This window comes from Drosophila yakuba, chromosome 3R (genome assembly GCF_016746365.2).
Source record: "Drosophila yakuba strain Tai18E2 chromosome 3R, Prin_Dyak_Tai18E2_2.1, whole genome shotgun sequence".
Taxonomy (NCBI): domain Eukaryota; kingdom Metazoa; phylum Arthropoda; class Insecta; order Diptera; family Drosophilidae; genus Drosophila; species Drosophila yakuba.
Window position 1 is genome coordinate 14,814,745 of NC_052530.2, and position 16,757 is coordinate 14,831,501.

At 39.6% G+C, this 16,757-nt stretch overlaps 1 protein-coding gene across 2 annotated transcripts; it reads left to right on the top strand.

The window, feature by feature from the left end:
• Window positions 1-1,848: 1,848 nt before the first annotated feature.
• Window positions 1,849-15,651, top strand: LOC6536882. 2 transcript variants are annotated; one of them, XM_015192495.2, is made up of 7 exons: window positions 1,849-1,967; window positions 4,241-4,570; window positions 9,545-9,698; window positions 12,343-12,551; window positions 14,197-14,330; window positions 14,389-14,689; window positions 15,234-15,651. In XM_015192495.2, the coding sequence occupies exons 2-7, from the start codon at window positions 4,522-4,524 to the stop codon at window positions 15,398-15,400; spliced, it is 1,014 nt and encodes a 337-aa protein (XP_015047981.1). In that variant the 5' UTR covers window positions 1,849-1,967; window positions 4,241-4,521; the 3' UTR covers window positions 15,401-15,651. The 2 variants fall into 2 exon arrangements, with proteins under 2 accessions (XP_015047981.1, XP_002097451.1); XM_002097415.3 differs by having other exon boundaries at window positions 1,917-2,231.
• Window positions 15,652-16,757: the final 1,106 nt, after the last annotated feature.

The following is a 16,757-nucleotide window of genomic DNA, read 5'->3' on the forward strand; positions in this document are numbered from 1 at the left end:
TTGTAAAAAAGTTACTTAAAAAAGATCCACGCAAAAATTAAATACCTTCAGTAGAATAAGTAATCGGATTGTGCCACATTCCACATAGTTTACGAGCTCGCCTCGTGACCTAGCCCAAATCCCTGGAGAGGACAGGCGACAATAATGCCTGAAATTAAATAAATATGCTTGATTATTTTCAGTTTATGGCGATGTAAGTTGGTGGCAAAATGTGTGAAATATATTCAATAAATACTTGAATATTAAATCAGCTTAATGCGAACGAACGTCGAGGGCGTGCCACATCACCTAGCGAGCTCATTAAGCCCATAAGCTTTATTGATTTTCAACAAGCTACCAGTCGCTGTGACGAAAATGTACAAAAATTAATTATTGCCAGTCGAGCTGAGTGGAAAATTCATTTGAATTGATTTGAGTTGATTTCATTTTTAACACAATTTAATTTAACCATCAACTTGCAGCCCATTAAAGTTAAACTCATTTGCATTATAGGGGTGATATTTTATTTGACAGCTTAATGAGTGCAAGAAAATAATTATCTTAAAAGTTCGAGTTTCGTAATTGAATTAAAAGGTGTTCATGACAGCTATTGGAATTATGGATGCGGAACACAATTTTATTTATTTTTCTCGGTTGATCTTCTTTATTACTTTCTGATTATAATAGATCTTTTCGATCGCACACCGTTTGTATTATGAATAATACATTATTTTTCTGGTTACCATTTTTTTCAGTGTCTGCAACAATGGCTGTGTGTTCCATCGGAATGACAGGAGTTGAACAAACCACAGCACAACATTAACATCAGCCTGGCTGACAGCTGCAGAGACTTCAGCTGCAGGATCGGGAACACAATGAGATAACCCCGTTTTGGCCTTGCCAAGAGCAGCAGCTGCAACTCTGTGAGTGACTGATAACTGCAGCCATTTGCCATTTGTTTCCCCAAATACCCCGCCACGCCGCCTCCTATTTCCGGCCCTTCGCCGGCAGCCCTTTTCAAGCACAACAAATGAAATCGATAAGAAACTAAGCGGCTTGCCGTCGAAATTCCATTTCTTTTCGAGCCAAGCTGATACTGCAGCTGCGGCTTAAGCTCCAGGATGCATTCCGCCGTGTCTGCCGGCCAAAATGCGGCCAACAGCGACAAGGAGTGGCATGTGGCTAATAGGATTTGGCCGCCACATCGCCATGAGTGGGTTGACATTGGGTAGAAAATGTTGTTTTCAATTGTCTACTTCGATGCACAAGGCCGTCGCGGGTTAATTCTCCTGCTAAGCAACTTTGTATTGGATTTTATCTGAGAGATTTGTTCAATTTATTTTTGAAGCAATTGAAAGTAAAGAATTTTGCCAAGTATTTTTTAAGTCATCAACTTACACATATTTTAATGCTTTATTTATTGATGATAATTTATCTTTATAGCACTCATTCAATTATGAGACGTTAATAAAACAATAAGCCTTCTTATAGTTATAGCCTTATACAGTTACAAGTTCGTCAAATTAGGATTCAGATTCAGTTATTCTTTTTCACATATTCTGTTAAGATTAAGCATTATGTTAGTACTAACATGTAATGTCCCGGCCTAACAGCTGTTGATTTAAAAGTCTCCACTATGTTAGCCTAACATTAAAGAACTTTAACAGGCGCTACAAAGCTACATGCTAATAGCAGCCGCATCCCAAGAGTTTGCCGTAACATCAGAACCAGAGAAAATCCATGAGCCATACCGCGCCCAAAGATACGGCGATTGGACTTCTCTTTAAATGCAGAGAAAAATCTCTGTAAAATTCCCGACGAAAATCGAAGCTGTGTCGGCGGAGGTCCTGCGAAAGTAGTACCACGGCATCAAAGAGTTCCCCAGAATCCATGCCGGAATCCCGAGTCCGGAGTCCGCTGGCCGTAGTCAGTTTTACGGCAACGTTGGTGCGGAGCGGTACAAAGGGAAAGCGCTGCCGAGCGAAACGGTACGGTTTGGCTGTTGTTTTTAAATCGGCGTCAAAGGACAAAAGAAAAACACACAGGGCATTGAAGCCCGTATTTTAAAAATATAAATTCAAGTTGAAAATCTAATACATCAAAATTATCGCACACGTGCTGTGAAATTATGGATTTATGCAAATTTTACAATAGAACCAAAAATGTCAATGCAACAGCGGTGGCATACTGAAAGTGCATAAATATTTCAAAAGTCATGTGTAGATTTTAGACAGCCGGAGCGAAAGAGAGGGGTATGTATGCGGGAGAGAGAGGACTGCAGGCGTGTGTGTTGGTGTGCATGTATGTCATTTAAGCCAGTCAATGAAATGTTTGTTAATTATGTATGTGTATACATTACATTGCCATTAAGTAATTAACTCAGCTTCAAGCAGAGCTGTTTAAGTCACTATCGTTTTCCCACTCTCTCTCGCTGGGCGTGCATGTGTGCGAGAGTTACATTTAGGGTCATGCGGATATGCGTGTATGTGTGAGTGCTTGACATTGTCTACTTCGATGGGAAACATGTTGCGTATACGCCATGTTAATGCAAAACAAATTGAGAGCAAATTGAAATGCCAAACAACTGCAGCTACCACTTGAAATCGAAATGGAAATGGAAACGTCAAGTGCGACCTGATATTGCCATTAATTTGATATTTATATTATAATTGGAAGACATACGATTTTCGAGATTTTGAGCGCCCCGGGGAAAAGTCCTGGTGATTCATCAGCAAGTCAGTCTCACAAAACATTTGTCTAATTGCATAAGCGTAGTCTGCTTTTGCAACAATCAATACGAACCATTTCGATTGTTGTCCAGTCTCTAGTATGTGAAAAGTATTTTTGTGCATTTGTCTAGTGCTCGATTTGATTTCGTTATCTGCCATGTGCATGTTTGAGTGGCATGCTTGGCTTGGGGAATTGCAAATCATATTTTTGTCAAAATATTTTTATTGTCTGGCATCTACTGCTCGACCAGATCTTGTCAATCAGCAACATAGAAATAATTCAATTAACAAGTGTTCAAACTCGTCTTAGCAAAAGAACAATGCCATTTCGCTTTTCGATAGGACACTGATCTGTGTAGCTTACTTAAATAAACTGGTAGATAACAAATACAAAGCTTTGTACAAACAAATTTTGCACCTATGACAACAACATTTTTTGTTTTTTTGGATGCGAAATATTTGTCAATTATTTATTGCCTTTAAATACTTTTCCCTTAAAAATATGTATCCTTGTCTCACTTATGTTTCCATTGATTTAAATATAGCTATAATAATAAAATATTTACTGCTACACTTTGCAGTTATTTCTTCTTTTCCTGACCTAATTCACTCCGGTCCAATAACAATTGAAATTTGTTTATTTAGATTACTTGACCACCTGTAAATAAAGCGAGTTATTTTAGTTGCCAACGGCCATCTCATCTTGCAGGGGATGTCTGTCTGGTTTTGAAAAATAAAGTGCCGTTCCGCAGCAAAAACTTTGCCACGGTAATTTTAATAAACGCGTGAATAAAACCAAAACAATGAGGACAGCGTCAGCAACAATAACAACAGTTTTAGCGAGGGGGAGCCCACAAAAAAGAAGCCACAATTTGATTAGAGCATTAAAGGACTTTGTGCCACAAAGCCCGAAGCGTCCTGCCGAGGTCAGGATGTCTGTTCCCCAGACTTTGAGATTTTGGCTGGACCTCAGCCAGCTATGGGAATTTTTGGCTTCTGAAGCAGACAAAGTTGTCTGCTAAAATTTCAAATTTTTGTTTTTTTCTTGCCTATGCTGCTGTTTGAGCACGGTGTATTTTTGAAACTGTCAACGTTTAAATAACGCTGACAATGACAATAAACAAATGCAGTGGCCAAACAGAATGAAAGCGAAAAAAATAGCCGAGAAAAGTTTAATAAAAAGCCGACGCGAAACTTTGCAAAAGTCAGACAAGAGCGGGTGTGGGAGTGATGCACTGGAAAAAAAGGAATATCGGCTCATTGATGTTGTAAAATGTATTTGCGTACTTCAGAATCAATAAAAATATCCCGGCACATTACAAAATTTTTGATTTCCAACACATAATAATTTTGAAGTAACTTTTTACAAATACAAAATAATGGCTTTAATTTTTAAATCTGGTATTTCGGTACGGCTTCTGAGCTCTTTTTCGCTCTGTGCACTGGATGCATTTTGCGCTTTGACACCAAAAAAGTTTTAAAATTTAATAAAAATATTTTTTAGCTAACAAGGACCGCACTTATTTTTCTAGCTCATTGGCCTGCTGACCTGTCAATGGCATTTATCGATATCGAAACTATATCTATGTAGATAAAGGACGATGTAATCATGAGAGGCGCCGCGTAGAGCAGAAAAAGTTTTGCCCCCGAAAGTTTGGACTAATAGAAAATATGGCCGGCCATTGAGTTTGGCCAAAAAAAGCAAAGTTTCCCGCCATCCCATTCCCATTGGCATCGTCCTGCCTCGACATTGTCCATGTGGCCAGGGAGGTGGATCGAAATCAGCTGGGGACTTTAAAGGCGACTGCCCACAATGGACCTTGGCCGCTGGCTGCTGCAGCTGGGCGTGCACATGCTGCTGGGTAAGTTAACGTTAAAGTCCTGGCCACAGGATATATCCTATGGAGAGCCCGGTCCTGGGCCGTAATAATGAAAATATTTGAAACTTTTCATTTTATTGCCTTTTGCTTTTAATCCTTTGGCAAGCCGCCGCAAACCTTTTTTACGACAAAGTCCACGATGTCGGCAACTTTGTGGCTCCTGCTTACACATACAGTCACACACACTTACACTATGACTATAGTCATTTAGGCATTTCCGTTTCCGCTGGCCGCTTTTGTGCATTTGGCTTCTGTGTGACCCGAACACGAAATTAGCATAGCAATAAATGTGTTTGTTTGGGTGTCGCCGCCTTTTGACCCGGTCGCTGCCGATTTTCTCTTCTGACCCGACCTCGACCGCATCAATTTATGTTAATTTTATGCCGCCGAAATTGTTTTTTAAATACACTTTTAATTATGGCCCAATGAAAGACAAAATGAACCGAAACGACAGAACTTGGAATGCAAATAAAAATAATAATTTCAATTAGCTTTAATGTGTCTGCCACAGATAAGCTTTCTTTTCCACTTTTGTTGCGCTGGCAACAAATCTGGCGAATATTTTACGTAGGAAGTACAAAAGCAATTCAGAGCTAGAAGCAAAAAAAATTACCTGCTAAAAATAGAACATTTTATTTATAAACATTTATTACGAACAATTTTTCGTGTTCTAAATGTAGATGCAAATATTTGATACTCATAATTTTACCACATTACAGTTCTGGTATATGTAAAGTTCTCATTTTTATGCAAAGCAAAAAGTCATAAGCATACAGTTAATAATGAACAAATATTAAAAAAGTTTCAGCAAACTCTCCGTGAAGCATTTAACACAATTAAATGCTTCTAACAGAATTTAAACGTATACATATTGACAGCTAAATAATTTTGGCAAAGTTTATTTTCAGCACATTTGTTTTGTACCCGTTTAAATTAAATTTCAATTGACCTCTTTTACTATTCTGTCAATTTATTGAACAGTATTCGGTTATTTAAATTTGCAATATGCAAAGCGTATTTATTACCAAAAAAAATGAGTGTCAAACAAAATGTCAAATGATGTGCACAGTTGGCTGGGTTTCCCCTTTAACGAGCTCATGCATTGTTTGAGGAACCTCAAATGGCAAGGACAAGGACATAGACGCAGACATTGACAAATGCCGGGACACTCGGCTGCGATGGCAGAACATTTGCATAAACCAAACATAAATGCGACAATTTCAACCCGGAATACGCCTTAAAGGATTTACCCCACTGTGTAAAAACCGTCTCTCTGCCGGTCGCTATATTTTATTTGCACTTTTCTAAAATTTATAGACGCTCTTAAAATTCACTGCAAACAGTGGCTGCCTGCTACGAAAATAAATATTTGGCTACAACAACGAGGAGTCGTTGCCGGCCCCAAGTGCCATAAAGTTTATTTAAACAAATTGCCGATTTTATAAGTGTCTTCAATTTAAGTAAGTGTGCGTTTCCCCATTCTCCCCAAAGGCAGTGTAAACGCTACAGCGTCTGTGCCATGTTTGCACACAAAAATTACACATTTCCGCCCTCGAAAATTGGGCGTAGCATCCACATGTCATTCGGCCAAGAGTCTGACAAAGCCGCTTGCCAATTCTGAAGTTGCAGTTGAAGCAAAACTGAAGGCAGGATCTATTCACTCTATTCACAAGTTTAAACTTTCACGCGTTTCCAGCTGCATACCAAATGGGATTTGAGACAAAAACACTGGGAAAATGGAAGCCAAAAACAACACAGCCACGCATCAGCTGAGAAATCTCGACGATGCTTTTTGGCCAAGCTTTTTCTGGCCAACTTGGCCTGCTGTGTTGCTCGTTTAACTGCTCGATTTTGCTCTAGTTTTTTTTCGTTTTTTTTGTTTTATTTTTTTTTTTCTGAAGCCACTGCGCTTTGCTGAGATTAGCATCTTTATTTGTGTTTGTTCGCCGCAGCACAGCCCAGAGCCAAACTAAAACAAACTCCCACCTCGATCCAAACTGGCGCCCAGAATCCAATGTCCCACTTGTCGTTCTTGGCCCCGCATTTGTATGCAAATTATAGACGCTTGGCCCCTCGATTTTCCCGCTTTTCCGGCTCCTTAGGCTGCTTACTTTTCCCTTGGTTTACTGCAGATTTGTCTGTTCGAGCGTTTATCGTTCGTTCGTCGTGGCAAATGCTTAAAGCGGATTTGATCTCAGTAGGAAAGTATAGGCAAAACACATTTCGTATTTTACCAACTATTCGGATCCTGAAGTCCCCATTAAAGAGGTCTCAAATCCTTCGAAGTAGAAGAGCTTATTGAACTGCTTTTGGCCCTTGACTTTCATTAGAACTGGCTGAGATGTCTTCTTTCTCTGCCAAACCCAAGAGCGAACAGATGCGCCAGACAAACGGAATGGGAAAACATCACTAAGGAAAATCATAAATAAAATAGCAGATAGCTAGAGTTCAGGATTTTTTTCACACGAAAACACTTAATATAAAAAAGCCCATTTACCCCCTAGCTGTGAACACGTACAAATTTTGGTCATAAAGACCATAATATAATAAACATGATAAATCATATTTACGGAATTTCGGTAACAGATTAAAATTAATGTTTTCATTAGCTAAAAGTCAGCAGTGTCCTAAATTTATTTATAGAAACAATCGAATATTAAAAAAAAAACATTTAGAGCGATTAGCCATTTAATTGCTCCGTTTAACATCTGATTAATACCACTTTGTAAAAACTTAGCACAAAATTTCCAACAATTGTAGTTGATAAAATTCAGATCAGGAAAGATGCTTTAGACTTTTAAAAGTGGTATTCTTTTTGTGAAAAAATTTAAATTAGTAACATCCGAATAAATAGACATTAAAAAGAGATTCCATATATGTGAAACACATCTGAAATGAAATTCGGTTAGCGAGGTATTGACGCATTTTTTTTTAAGTGCACAGAAGCATCCAGAAATTGACTTGCCAGGCTGTCTTGGTCTTGGTTTTTCCTCTGACTCGGATTCATCCTCAGTCTGAGCCGCTGGTTTTCGTTGTTAGGCAGCAAAGTTCACTCAAGTGCGTTGATTGCCGTGCAAAAAAGTTTCGTTTGTCTGTATTTGATGTACTTATTTTTATTATTTACATACACAAGCAGCCGGCATCGGTACGCACACACACTTGCCCACGCACACAACCGCAAACAACAGTTGTGTCCTGTCTTTTTAGTCGCGCAGGTGAAGTTTTCCATTTACTTTTCCTCTACGGCTGTCATTAAGCTGTGGTTGCCGCTGCCATTTGCAAATGTGTTTGCCATTGTCGTCCTTGTTGGTGGTGCTGCTGCTCCTATGCTTGTTGTTCGTCGGCTGCTTTGACATGCTTCAAAGGGCTCATGTCAGGGATTGGAAACCGAATCAGAATTGGAATCAAAATCAGAACCAGAACCAAAAGCAGGCGGGCACTTTTGTCTGTTTGTCTATTGAAAGTTTAAACAAGTTTGTCTCGCCCGTTTTCCCATTTTCCAGATGTTGCACCAACTCAAAGAGTTTTTCCTCGAAGGACGAACTCGAGCTAGCCGAAAAATAAATACTCTGCTCGTGGTGCCTTCGGCAATCGCAACTTTTGACATTCTTGCAAGTTATTTCAACTGTAAACTGCGACAAATTAAATTCACGAGTGTTGCAGTTGCAACTGTTGCTGCTGCAGGTGCTGTTGTTGTTGCCGCTGCAGTTGTTGCTGCTGTTGCTATTGCTGTTGCTGCTGTTACCTAATGCGATTTGCGAAAATTATGCACAAGTTGTTGGCTTCCACTTGGCGACGTCTCGCGGATTTCTTGCTTATCATGCGGCAGTGTGCTCCAGTTGCAATTGCAACTTCAACTGCAGCAACTGACAGGGCCAGGATTATGGAAATTCTGTACTGGCAGCAAGTTCGGCATTTAGCGTAATATAAGGAGAAGGAAAAACAGCGCGGTAACAGCAACACCAACAGCAACAAAAACCCATTGCAGCTAATGATATTAACCATTTTTTCCGGCATTTTCCCCCTTTTTTTGCACCCGTTTCTCTCTGGCTCTGTCTGTTTGCACTTAAAAGCGTTCTGCAAATTGTAAAAACCAGCTCGCGGTTTGTTGCTGTTGTTGCTATTGTTGTTGGTGGCACCGTTTAGTGCGTTTTTGTTGCTGGAAAACTCTGAGCTTTAGTGCTCGGCATTTCTACAAGTTCATTCAATTAGGAGTTGTGCGTCTCAGTTGCTCTTGTTCTCATTTCTACCCTGCAATGCTTTAGTTCGTGCCATTTCCATTTTACTTTTGATAAGCTTAAAATACAGAGAAGCGATTAGGAGTGTTTCTCAATTTGCAACAATAATACTAAGCCGGACAAAGGGAAAGAATATTTGTGGCAGCCATTGCGACCCAAATGTATTTTAATAAGACAAACAAATATTTAAATATTTTTCCTATTTTATTATATTTATGTTTTGCTAAACTATTTTATTTCCCGTTTAAAATTAAGAATAAAGCTATTAAATGTAAATAATTCCCAACACAGATTCTTTTGATTCTGCAAAAAAAAGAACAAAAAGTAATAATTTTTATTTACTCATTCGAATGACAAAATCGATGAACCAAAATAGAATTTGTCTTTTTTGTGCACCCATTTGTCTACAAGGGAATACGTTTCTTTCTCTTGTCTTTTAGAAAAAAGAACCAAATGATAATTTTTTATTACCGCACAATCTCTGACAGGGATTCGAGATTCTGCGGTACTGGTTTAATGCCTCAATTTAAAGCAGACGAATGCAAAACATTTCCATTTCGTTACCAGTTTTTCGTATTTATTCTTTTTATATTCACCATTTTTATGGCATTTCTCATCATTTTATCTGACGTTTTTCATCTCGCTGCATGGGACTAACATTCTCCCTCTGTTTTGCTTTTCTCTCCCCGGGAAAATCCCAACATTTCCACCCTGCCAGTTGTGCGGCGCATTCAGTGTCTACGTGTGACTGACATCAATGTGCCACAAATTGTTGATTTTCGTGATAACGTGACATTATCCTGCAGCTATGACATAAGTGGTCACACGTTAAATTCGGTTAAGTGGTACAAAAACGGAAAGGAGTTTTTTAGGTAAGTACAGAAATGGCACATTATATGCATTTTTGTAGGTTTTCCATGTGGAAATACGTTATACGTACAGTGCGTCACATAATTATTAAAGTTATTTATATCATGCAAGCTAATAATCAATTTCATTCATTTTAATTAATGTCTCATAACCAATTTATTTATTCAAATATTAATATATATTATTTCTTAGCCAGTTTCTTCTTCGATTTTAATTTTTTCAACTGCACCTGGACATCAAATCAGCTTACAGATACCAATATTTATTAAAAATGTATTAAAATATTACAAAACTCCTATTTAGTGGGTAATTACAAAAAAGGCATCAGCTAATTCGTAGGACCTGATATTTTTGATGCCAACTTTCCGCAGCTATAATTTATGATAGTTATTTCAACACGCAGCTGTCAGATGCACGGAAATCTGGGACACGGTCCCGTGACCTCTGACCTCCGAGTGGTTTGCTGTGCAAGCACAATACACGCACCCGCAAATATGTTCATTGTCGACCGAGTTTCTTGCTCAATTAATTATTAAATAAATTAATTTGTGTTGGCAAATTAATTTAAATGTTTGGCCAAACAGAGAGCTTCGAGCCCTATATCGTTCTCTCACACAAGTTGGCCGTTAAGCGGCATTTATTATTTATGCACACATCGTTTGCAGCGTTTGCAGCGGCCCAAAAAGCAAACAACAAATTAATTGCCCAAAAGAGCACATATTTCGACTGCTGGCCAACCAAAATGGGATGATTAAAAGGCCATTTGACCCCCAAGTTAGCCACAGTAAGTGGCATGATAACACTTCATCATTGTCGGCTCTTTCTACTGTGATGTGAAAATTAAAAATCTACGTTGTCTGGCGAGCATTTTGCTTAATTAAAAATGAGTAGAGCAGAGTACATAGCATACATGAACTCCCGCACACAGAAAATCTGCGTGAAAAGCTTGCAAAAATGAAGAAAAAATAAAACAGAACGAGACAGTTAGCGAGTCCCATGGGGCGAGCGAAAGTTTTAATTAGACAGCAGCACGTAAAAGTCAACTGGAGGCAAATTGCAATTCCACTTGCACTTGCCAGCCGAATGCAAATTAAGGCAAACACTAGTGCTAGAAAAAGAGCGCCAGAAGTTCACAAATAACTTGCAACATTTTTCTTGTCTTTGAGTTTTTAGGCAACTAATTGCCAATGGCTCACAGATTTTGTTGAAGGCTTCAAATTATTATTTAAGTAAAACTTTTATATGAAATAGTTCATTTTTGGAAAGCCCTTAATTTCATCCGTACTAGCACCACATATCGCAGAGTACTTTATTAATGACTGTAGTTGGCCCTGGATTTTGTTTAAGTAAAATATTATATAGTTTTACAGTATTGTTGACCATTTATTGTATCCATCTGGATTAGGTTACAATGGTATTGTTCTTTTTTTAGTAAAATTAATTTAACGTGTACTTAACTTGCCATTTTCTGTATGTGGACTCGAGAAAAACCCAAAAGAGGGAAAATCGAGCATTGTTCAGCCTCTGTCCCAAACAAATCCCCTTGTAACGAGCATCGGTCGGCGGCGGTTGCCGTTTATATTGCTTATCAAATTTGTTGATTTGGTGCCGCAGTTACCGCCTAAGCCGCAAATAATGCGAAATCGGGCCACGGGCCCCCAGCCACGCCACTTTTTCTACCATGGCTATTAACAAGTGGCGCTCGAAGGCGACTTATCAACACTACAACAGCGCACAAAAGTAGGCAACGATTTTTTTTTGCCATAGCCAGGATTTTATTTATGTGGTTTTTGTAGGAGGGGAAAAGCCACTTGGCATCTGTTTGCGGGTGTGCGTGTGTGTGTTTGTGTGGGCTGGACAAGTTTTCCACTTGAACACTTTTTGTTGTGGATTCCGCTTTTTACATGTTTTGAGGCATTTGTGGGATTAATGAGCATCAATCCACAATACAAAACAAATTAAAGGGCTGCCCTCGGCTCTCAGCCGTGCCCCTTTTTCCATCGATTCGACCACTCGTCCCGGTTTTCCACACGTCGAATCCACATTGGCAATCAGTTAAGGTTGAGTGCATGTAAGCCACTTGTCTGCTAGTGGCGAAAAAGAGAAACGATTCCTCCATTTCCTGGCCGGTTTGCGTTGATGGCTTTGAAAGCTTTTAACCCAAGCCTACGACACACATCTGCAGATTATCAGCTGGCGTTCGCAGGGATAAGGGAGGAGGTTCTTTTGCAATTTGCGGCCACTTTGCCAGCTCATCTCCACACCCACTCCATAGTGCTGTCAGCTTGGCTATTTTTAAGTAAGGCAATGGTAATTTTAAAAGGAAAACCAATAAATGCGTAGATAGGATTTAGGTCTGCTCTATATCCGTCAGACTAAAATGTGAAAAACATGAGACAGTTTAATAAGATTTTTAGTACATTTTTCTAAGTTTCCCGTTTCACTTGATCTCATAAAAAATTTATTAAGTTGTAAATATGTTAAAAAGCTATAGTTAAATAGGTTGGAGTAATTAACATCATTTGTTTTAAATTATACTTGTAAGCCATCCTTATAAGCTGTTTTTTTGTTAGTTGCTTAGCAGCTAGTTTTAGCAACACTAGAGCTATATACTAAAGTATTTCAATTAATCACCCAATCCTGCAGATACTCGCCCCTCACCCCGCCCACCTACATTCCGTTCGCAGTGGAGGGCGTGCAGCTGATCGATGACGGCAACGAGTGCAACGAATCCTCCTGTCGCGTGGAGCTCAATTTATTGGGCGTCAAGTCGTCGGGCGTCTACAGGTGCGAAGTGTCCGGCGATGCCCCCCACTTCCAGTTAACTGCCCGCGACGCCAACATGAGCGTCGAAGGTGAGTCCAACAGTGCAGGTGTTGCAGGCGTTGCACTCCTGCCAGGTGCGGGAAGGTGTGGCAAGTGAGCAGCGCCGGGGTGCCTGAGTAATGAAATGCAATTCCAATTGTTAGTCTTAAATTAACGACAGTGGGCCAGTGGGTACGCCAAACTCCACGTCTCCACCACCAACAGGCACGTGCTAAAAAAACTATCTTTGTGGGCGTGATGCAAATGCAGAACAACATTGGGTTCACTCAGGTAAATTCTGAGAAATTCAAACATTGCTGGCTCTGAAACACGAATGATGAGAAAAATAGGGCACCTCAATACATTTCCTCATAACATCATTGTATTTGCCTATTTAAATAGACTCAAGCCTTTTTTATAACAACAATTTTAAAATTTACTTGAAATCTCCAGGGCATTTGTAGTCTAATAATTTTTTACAGTGTGTAGGTGCATTTCTCTTTGGAGTATTCCCGCCGTGCTTCCTTTTGCTGCTGCACAGCATAAACAGAGTAAAATGTGTAATTTCCGTGATATTTTAATAGTAAACAACGGTGGAAGAAAACTGCAAGAAACATGCAGGGCCGTTTGCATATATGAAGAGCTGGCAAAGTGGCTGCCAGTGCAGTGGGCCAGTGGGTGGATTGGTTGACTCGGGTGGTGCTGCCGTGCAGCGGGTGGCTGGGTGGTGTTGCACACGCACAGGATAAGCTGTGAGGAAAGCGAATGCGAGGCAGCCAGCCATTCAGGATGTGCTCGCGAGAGGAACAGCGCGCGTTCATAAAATGTAACCAAGAGATGCATGTGATTCGCATCCGTACACACACAAGCACACAGGGGGCACCCTTCCTGCTGCTTCTCATAGTTCTCTGTTGAGTGTGTGTGTATGTGTGCGGCTCTGTGATTTACGGCAGCACTTTATGCTTAAAAAGGATATCGCTAAAATGAAAAGCTCCAGCACTGCCAGTGCCTCCTTGCTCCTCGTTCCTCCTATTTTCCCCACTCTTTCCTCGCAGCGTGTGCGTTTTGCCTTCCTTATTTCGCTTTTACTTTTGCCCCACAGGATGTTTCTCTGCATGTGTTTTATGATCATCTATTTTTCCGCTGATATAAAATAAATATCTTGTAGATGCGGGGCAGTCATGCCTCGGGCTTTGCTACTTTTCCCCGGCGCTGCTGTTGCTAAAATATTTTTAAAAATTTATCAAAAGCAAATAGAGAAGTTGGGCAAAACAAACAGAAGCGTTGCTGAAGAGCAGCAGCAAAATAAAGAACCATAGCAAAAAAGGTGCGCCATTTGCATGTGTAATGTGCGTTTAAAATTAGCTAAGGACGTAACTGAGAACTGAGATGCACTCAGCCGGGGAAAAAGTCATCTGTCTCACACTCACGCATAAGTGAGTGGAGTCCTTTCAGAGCAAGGATACTGCAGGTGCTTTTCCCCTTAGCCCAACTCAGCATTGCTTTGGCTAGTTAGACATGTCTGTTTTTGATAGCTCTATATATGAAACTCCAAACCAGTACAAGAGAACTGGAAAAAAAACGAAAACTTATTCCAAGCATTACATTCTTACATTATACACCATGTAGATCTAATTCTACTTATCCCTAATACAAATTGTTTTCAATTCAAAAATATATTATTAAATATTTCAGCACTGCCCCAGAACAATCCACTCATCAGCAGCTTTCACTCAACGTATCGCTTCGATGACTTCGTAGAAGTCAACTGTAGTACAGATTTTTCTAGCCTTTTCACGCGGATTACCTGGTACGTCAACGGAATAAAGGTATGTGTAACCCATCCAAATATTTATTTATTTTCTTAAGTTCGTTTTTTTTTTGCAGGTTTCTCTGGTGGATTTACTTCCCTCGTTTGAAACCACCATTGTAGCCCATGGATACAGCATGCGACGGATTGTTTCCCAGCTGAATTTTTACGCCAATGAACCACGGTTCCATCAATTGCAATTGCAAAAACTGATCCAGCAGAAGCGGACAATCTCACCAGCTAGACTTGGCCTCGAGCTGCGTTGTGTGGCGGAGATCGATCGGTATCCACATCTGCAAAGAGAAGGTACCATGTTCGCCCAGCTTTACAGGGACGAAATTGATCAGAAAAATCAGAAGCTGATCAACTCGAGATCAGGTAAGTCAAAATAGGTATTCTATTAATAATTAGAATTAAAAAAATATCTGTAAAAATAGCAGCAATTGCTGCCAACCACTAAAAGTAATTAAACTTTTAAAATTACCAATATTTCAAATTCACCGGAATGTATAACGATTTGTATCAAATTGTTCGTTAAAAAGTACTTCTAATTAAAGGAGTTCAACAAACCATACTGTTATAACTTAAATTTATTTCTGAATTGCGTAATAAAATTTGATGACTCAAAAATGTAGAGAGTACATTTAGTGCTTAAAGTGTCGTTTGGCAGCATTGCTTTTAATGCACTTGACCGCAATGTCAGCGGTCGCTAATTAAAAATAAATACGTTTCCACACGGACTGACAGTCCGGTCGCGGTCTCGCTATTTGGACAAATTTTAACGCAAATTAATAAAAGTCTGATCTCTGACCCAGCTGACCCTGCTGACCCTGCTGACCCCGCTGACCCCGCCGCCCCCTTTGACCATTACGACTCTCTAGCACTCACTCTACCGCCCTATCTCTGCCTCTTCCTGTTGCAGGTGCCACTCCAAATCCACAAGTGCAGCATCTGCTGCTGGTGGCAATTTCGATGACGATGACCGCAGTGCGACTCTTCACACCGCTGACATTTCAATATGGCGCACGGAAGTCGGCGCGCTATAAAATGGCGGCGACGCGATGTAGTTTTCCTCGTTTCCGGTTTTGATTGTGTTCCATTTTTGTTGAGTTCGATTTGTTTAACATTTTTGTAGCTCTAAGCAACTGAAATGCACGTGAGAATTTACAAACAAAATCAATATAATATTTATGTATAATTGTAATAAAAGTCTCGCAGAGTTTCGTGGGGGAATTTAACTTAAGCATAGGCGAGCGAATCCTGTAAATAGCCTTTAAGTGTGCAATCGAATTATAAGAACAATGAAATCATCGTCAATAAATAAGCAAGCAAACAAATGACTTCTTTTCCCCTTTTTATTTTCGACTCTTTGCCGCTCACAGATAACCGCAAAAGTGTCGTTAAATATGTTGTTGGGAGCCCTTTTTCTGGTTCACATTGCGCTTTATTGTTTCACTTCTTTTTTGAACTTATTGCTGCCTTTTGAGGCACATGTCCCGCATGCCTTTGGGCATATCAGCTATGTGCGCCACGCCCACAGAGGCATTCAACGCCCCCGTTCCTCCATTGAGTCGTCAGTCTCGTTTTCATCTCGCTTTTAAATCGAATTCAATGAATTCGATTGCAATCCCCCTTTGCATACGCAAGTTCGTGGCATTGGAGGCTGGACCTCCACACAATATCACATCAGCACCATACTCCTGCAATGACCAACACTGCACAACAAAGTTAAGACCGTTCCGATTTTTAGAGGAGAGCGCTGTCCTATGCCTGCTTTAAAATCGCAACCAATGAGAAGATGTTACTTAATCTGACATATTAAGTTTATTTTTTCTTCTGTAGAATAGAACGATATTTATCTTAATACCCAACATATTCATTTATTTATTCTTTTCGGAGTGCAAGTTAAGGTATTTTAGAATGCAATTCCTGGTTTCTTTAAGGGTTTGTTTTTAGATTTTCTTTTATATGATCCATACAACTTATTTTTTTAAGTGAGCAATAAAAATTAACACAAATTAACCATTTTCCTGGTGATGTAAGTATCCAAAAGGTAAAACTCAGAGCATCATTTCCGTTTTTTGCTTTTGGACAGTTATATTTACTTTTTTGCTGGCAAACACAGACAGAAAACCCGCTTTCCATATCAAATGTTAAGTGGGCTGCGTTTCTTCATTATTTTATTTTTCATTTAAATACATTTTTAATGCGTTCACCCCTTTGAAGGCTGCTGGGTTCGGCCTTCGTCAGGATGAGATTCGGCCAAAATGCCCAGAATCAGCATGATTACACTGAAATGAATTATCACGTTTTCAAGCCCTGCTATAGGCCAAAAAAATTGAGCAAGTATTATTAATGGATAAATTGTTTTTATTGCCATCAATGCTTGAAGCTTAACTGTAGTTCCATAAATTTTATTTTCTTATAAATTGATTCAGTTTATGTA

Coding starts and splice junctions, on each gene's coding strand:
- LOC6536882 (XM_015192495.2), top strand. CDS start 4,522: ATGGACCTTGGCCGCTGGCTGCTGCAGCTGGGCGTGCACATGCTGCTG. Junction 12,552..14,196: donor CGCCAACATGAGCGTCGAAG/GTGAGTCCAACA, acceptor TAAATATTTCAG/CACTGCCCCAGAACAATCCA. Junction 14,331..14,388: donor GGTACGTCAACGGAATAAAG/GTATGTGTAACC, acceptor TTTTTTTTGCAG/GTTTCTCTGGTGGATTTACT.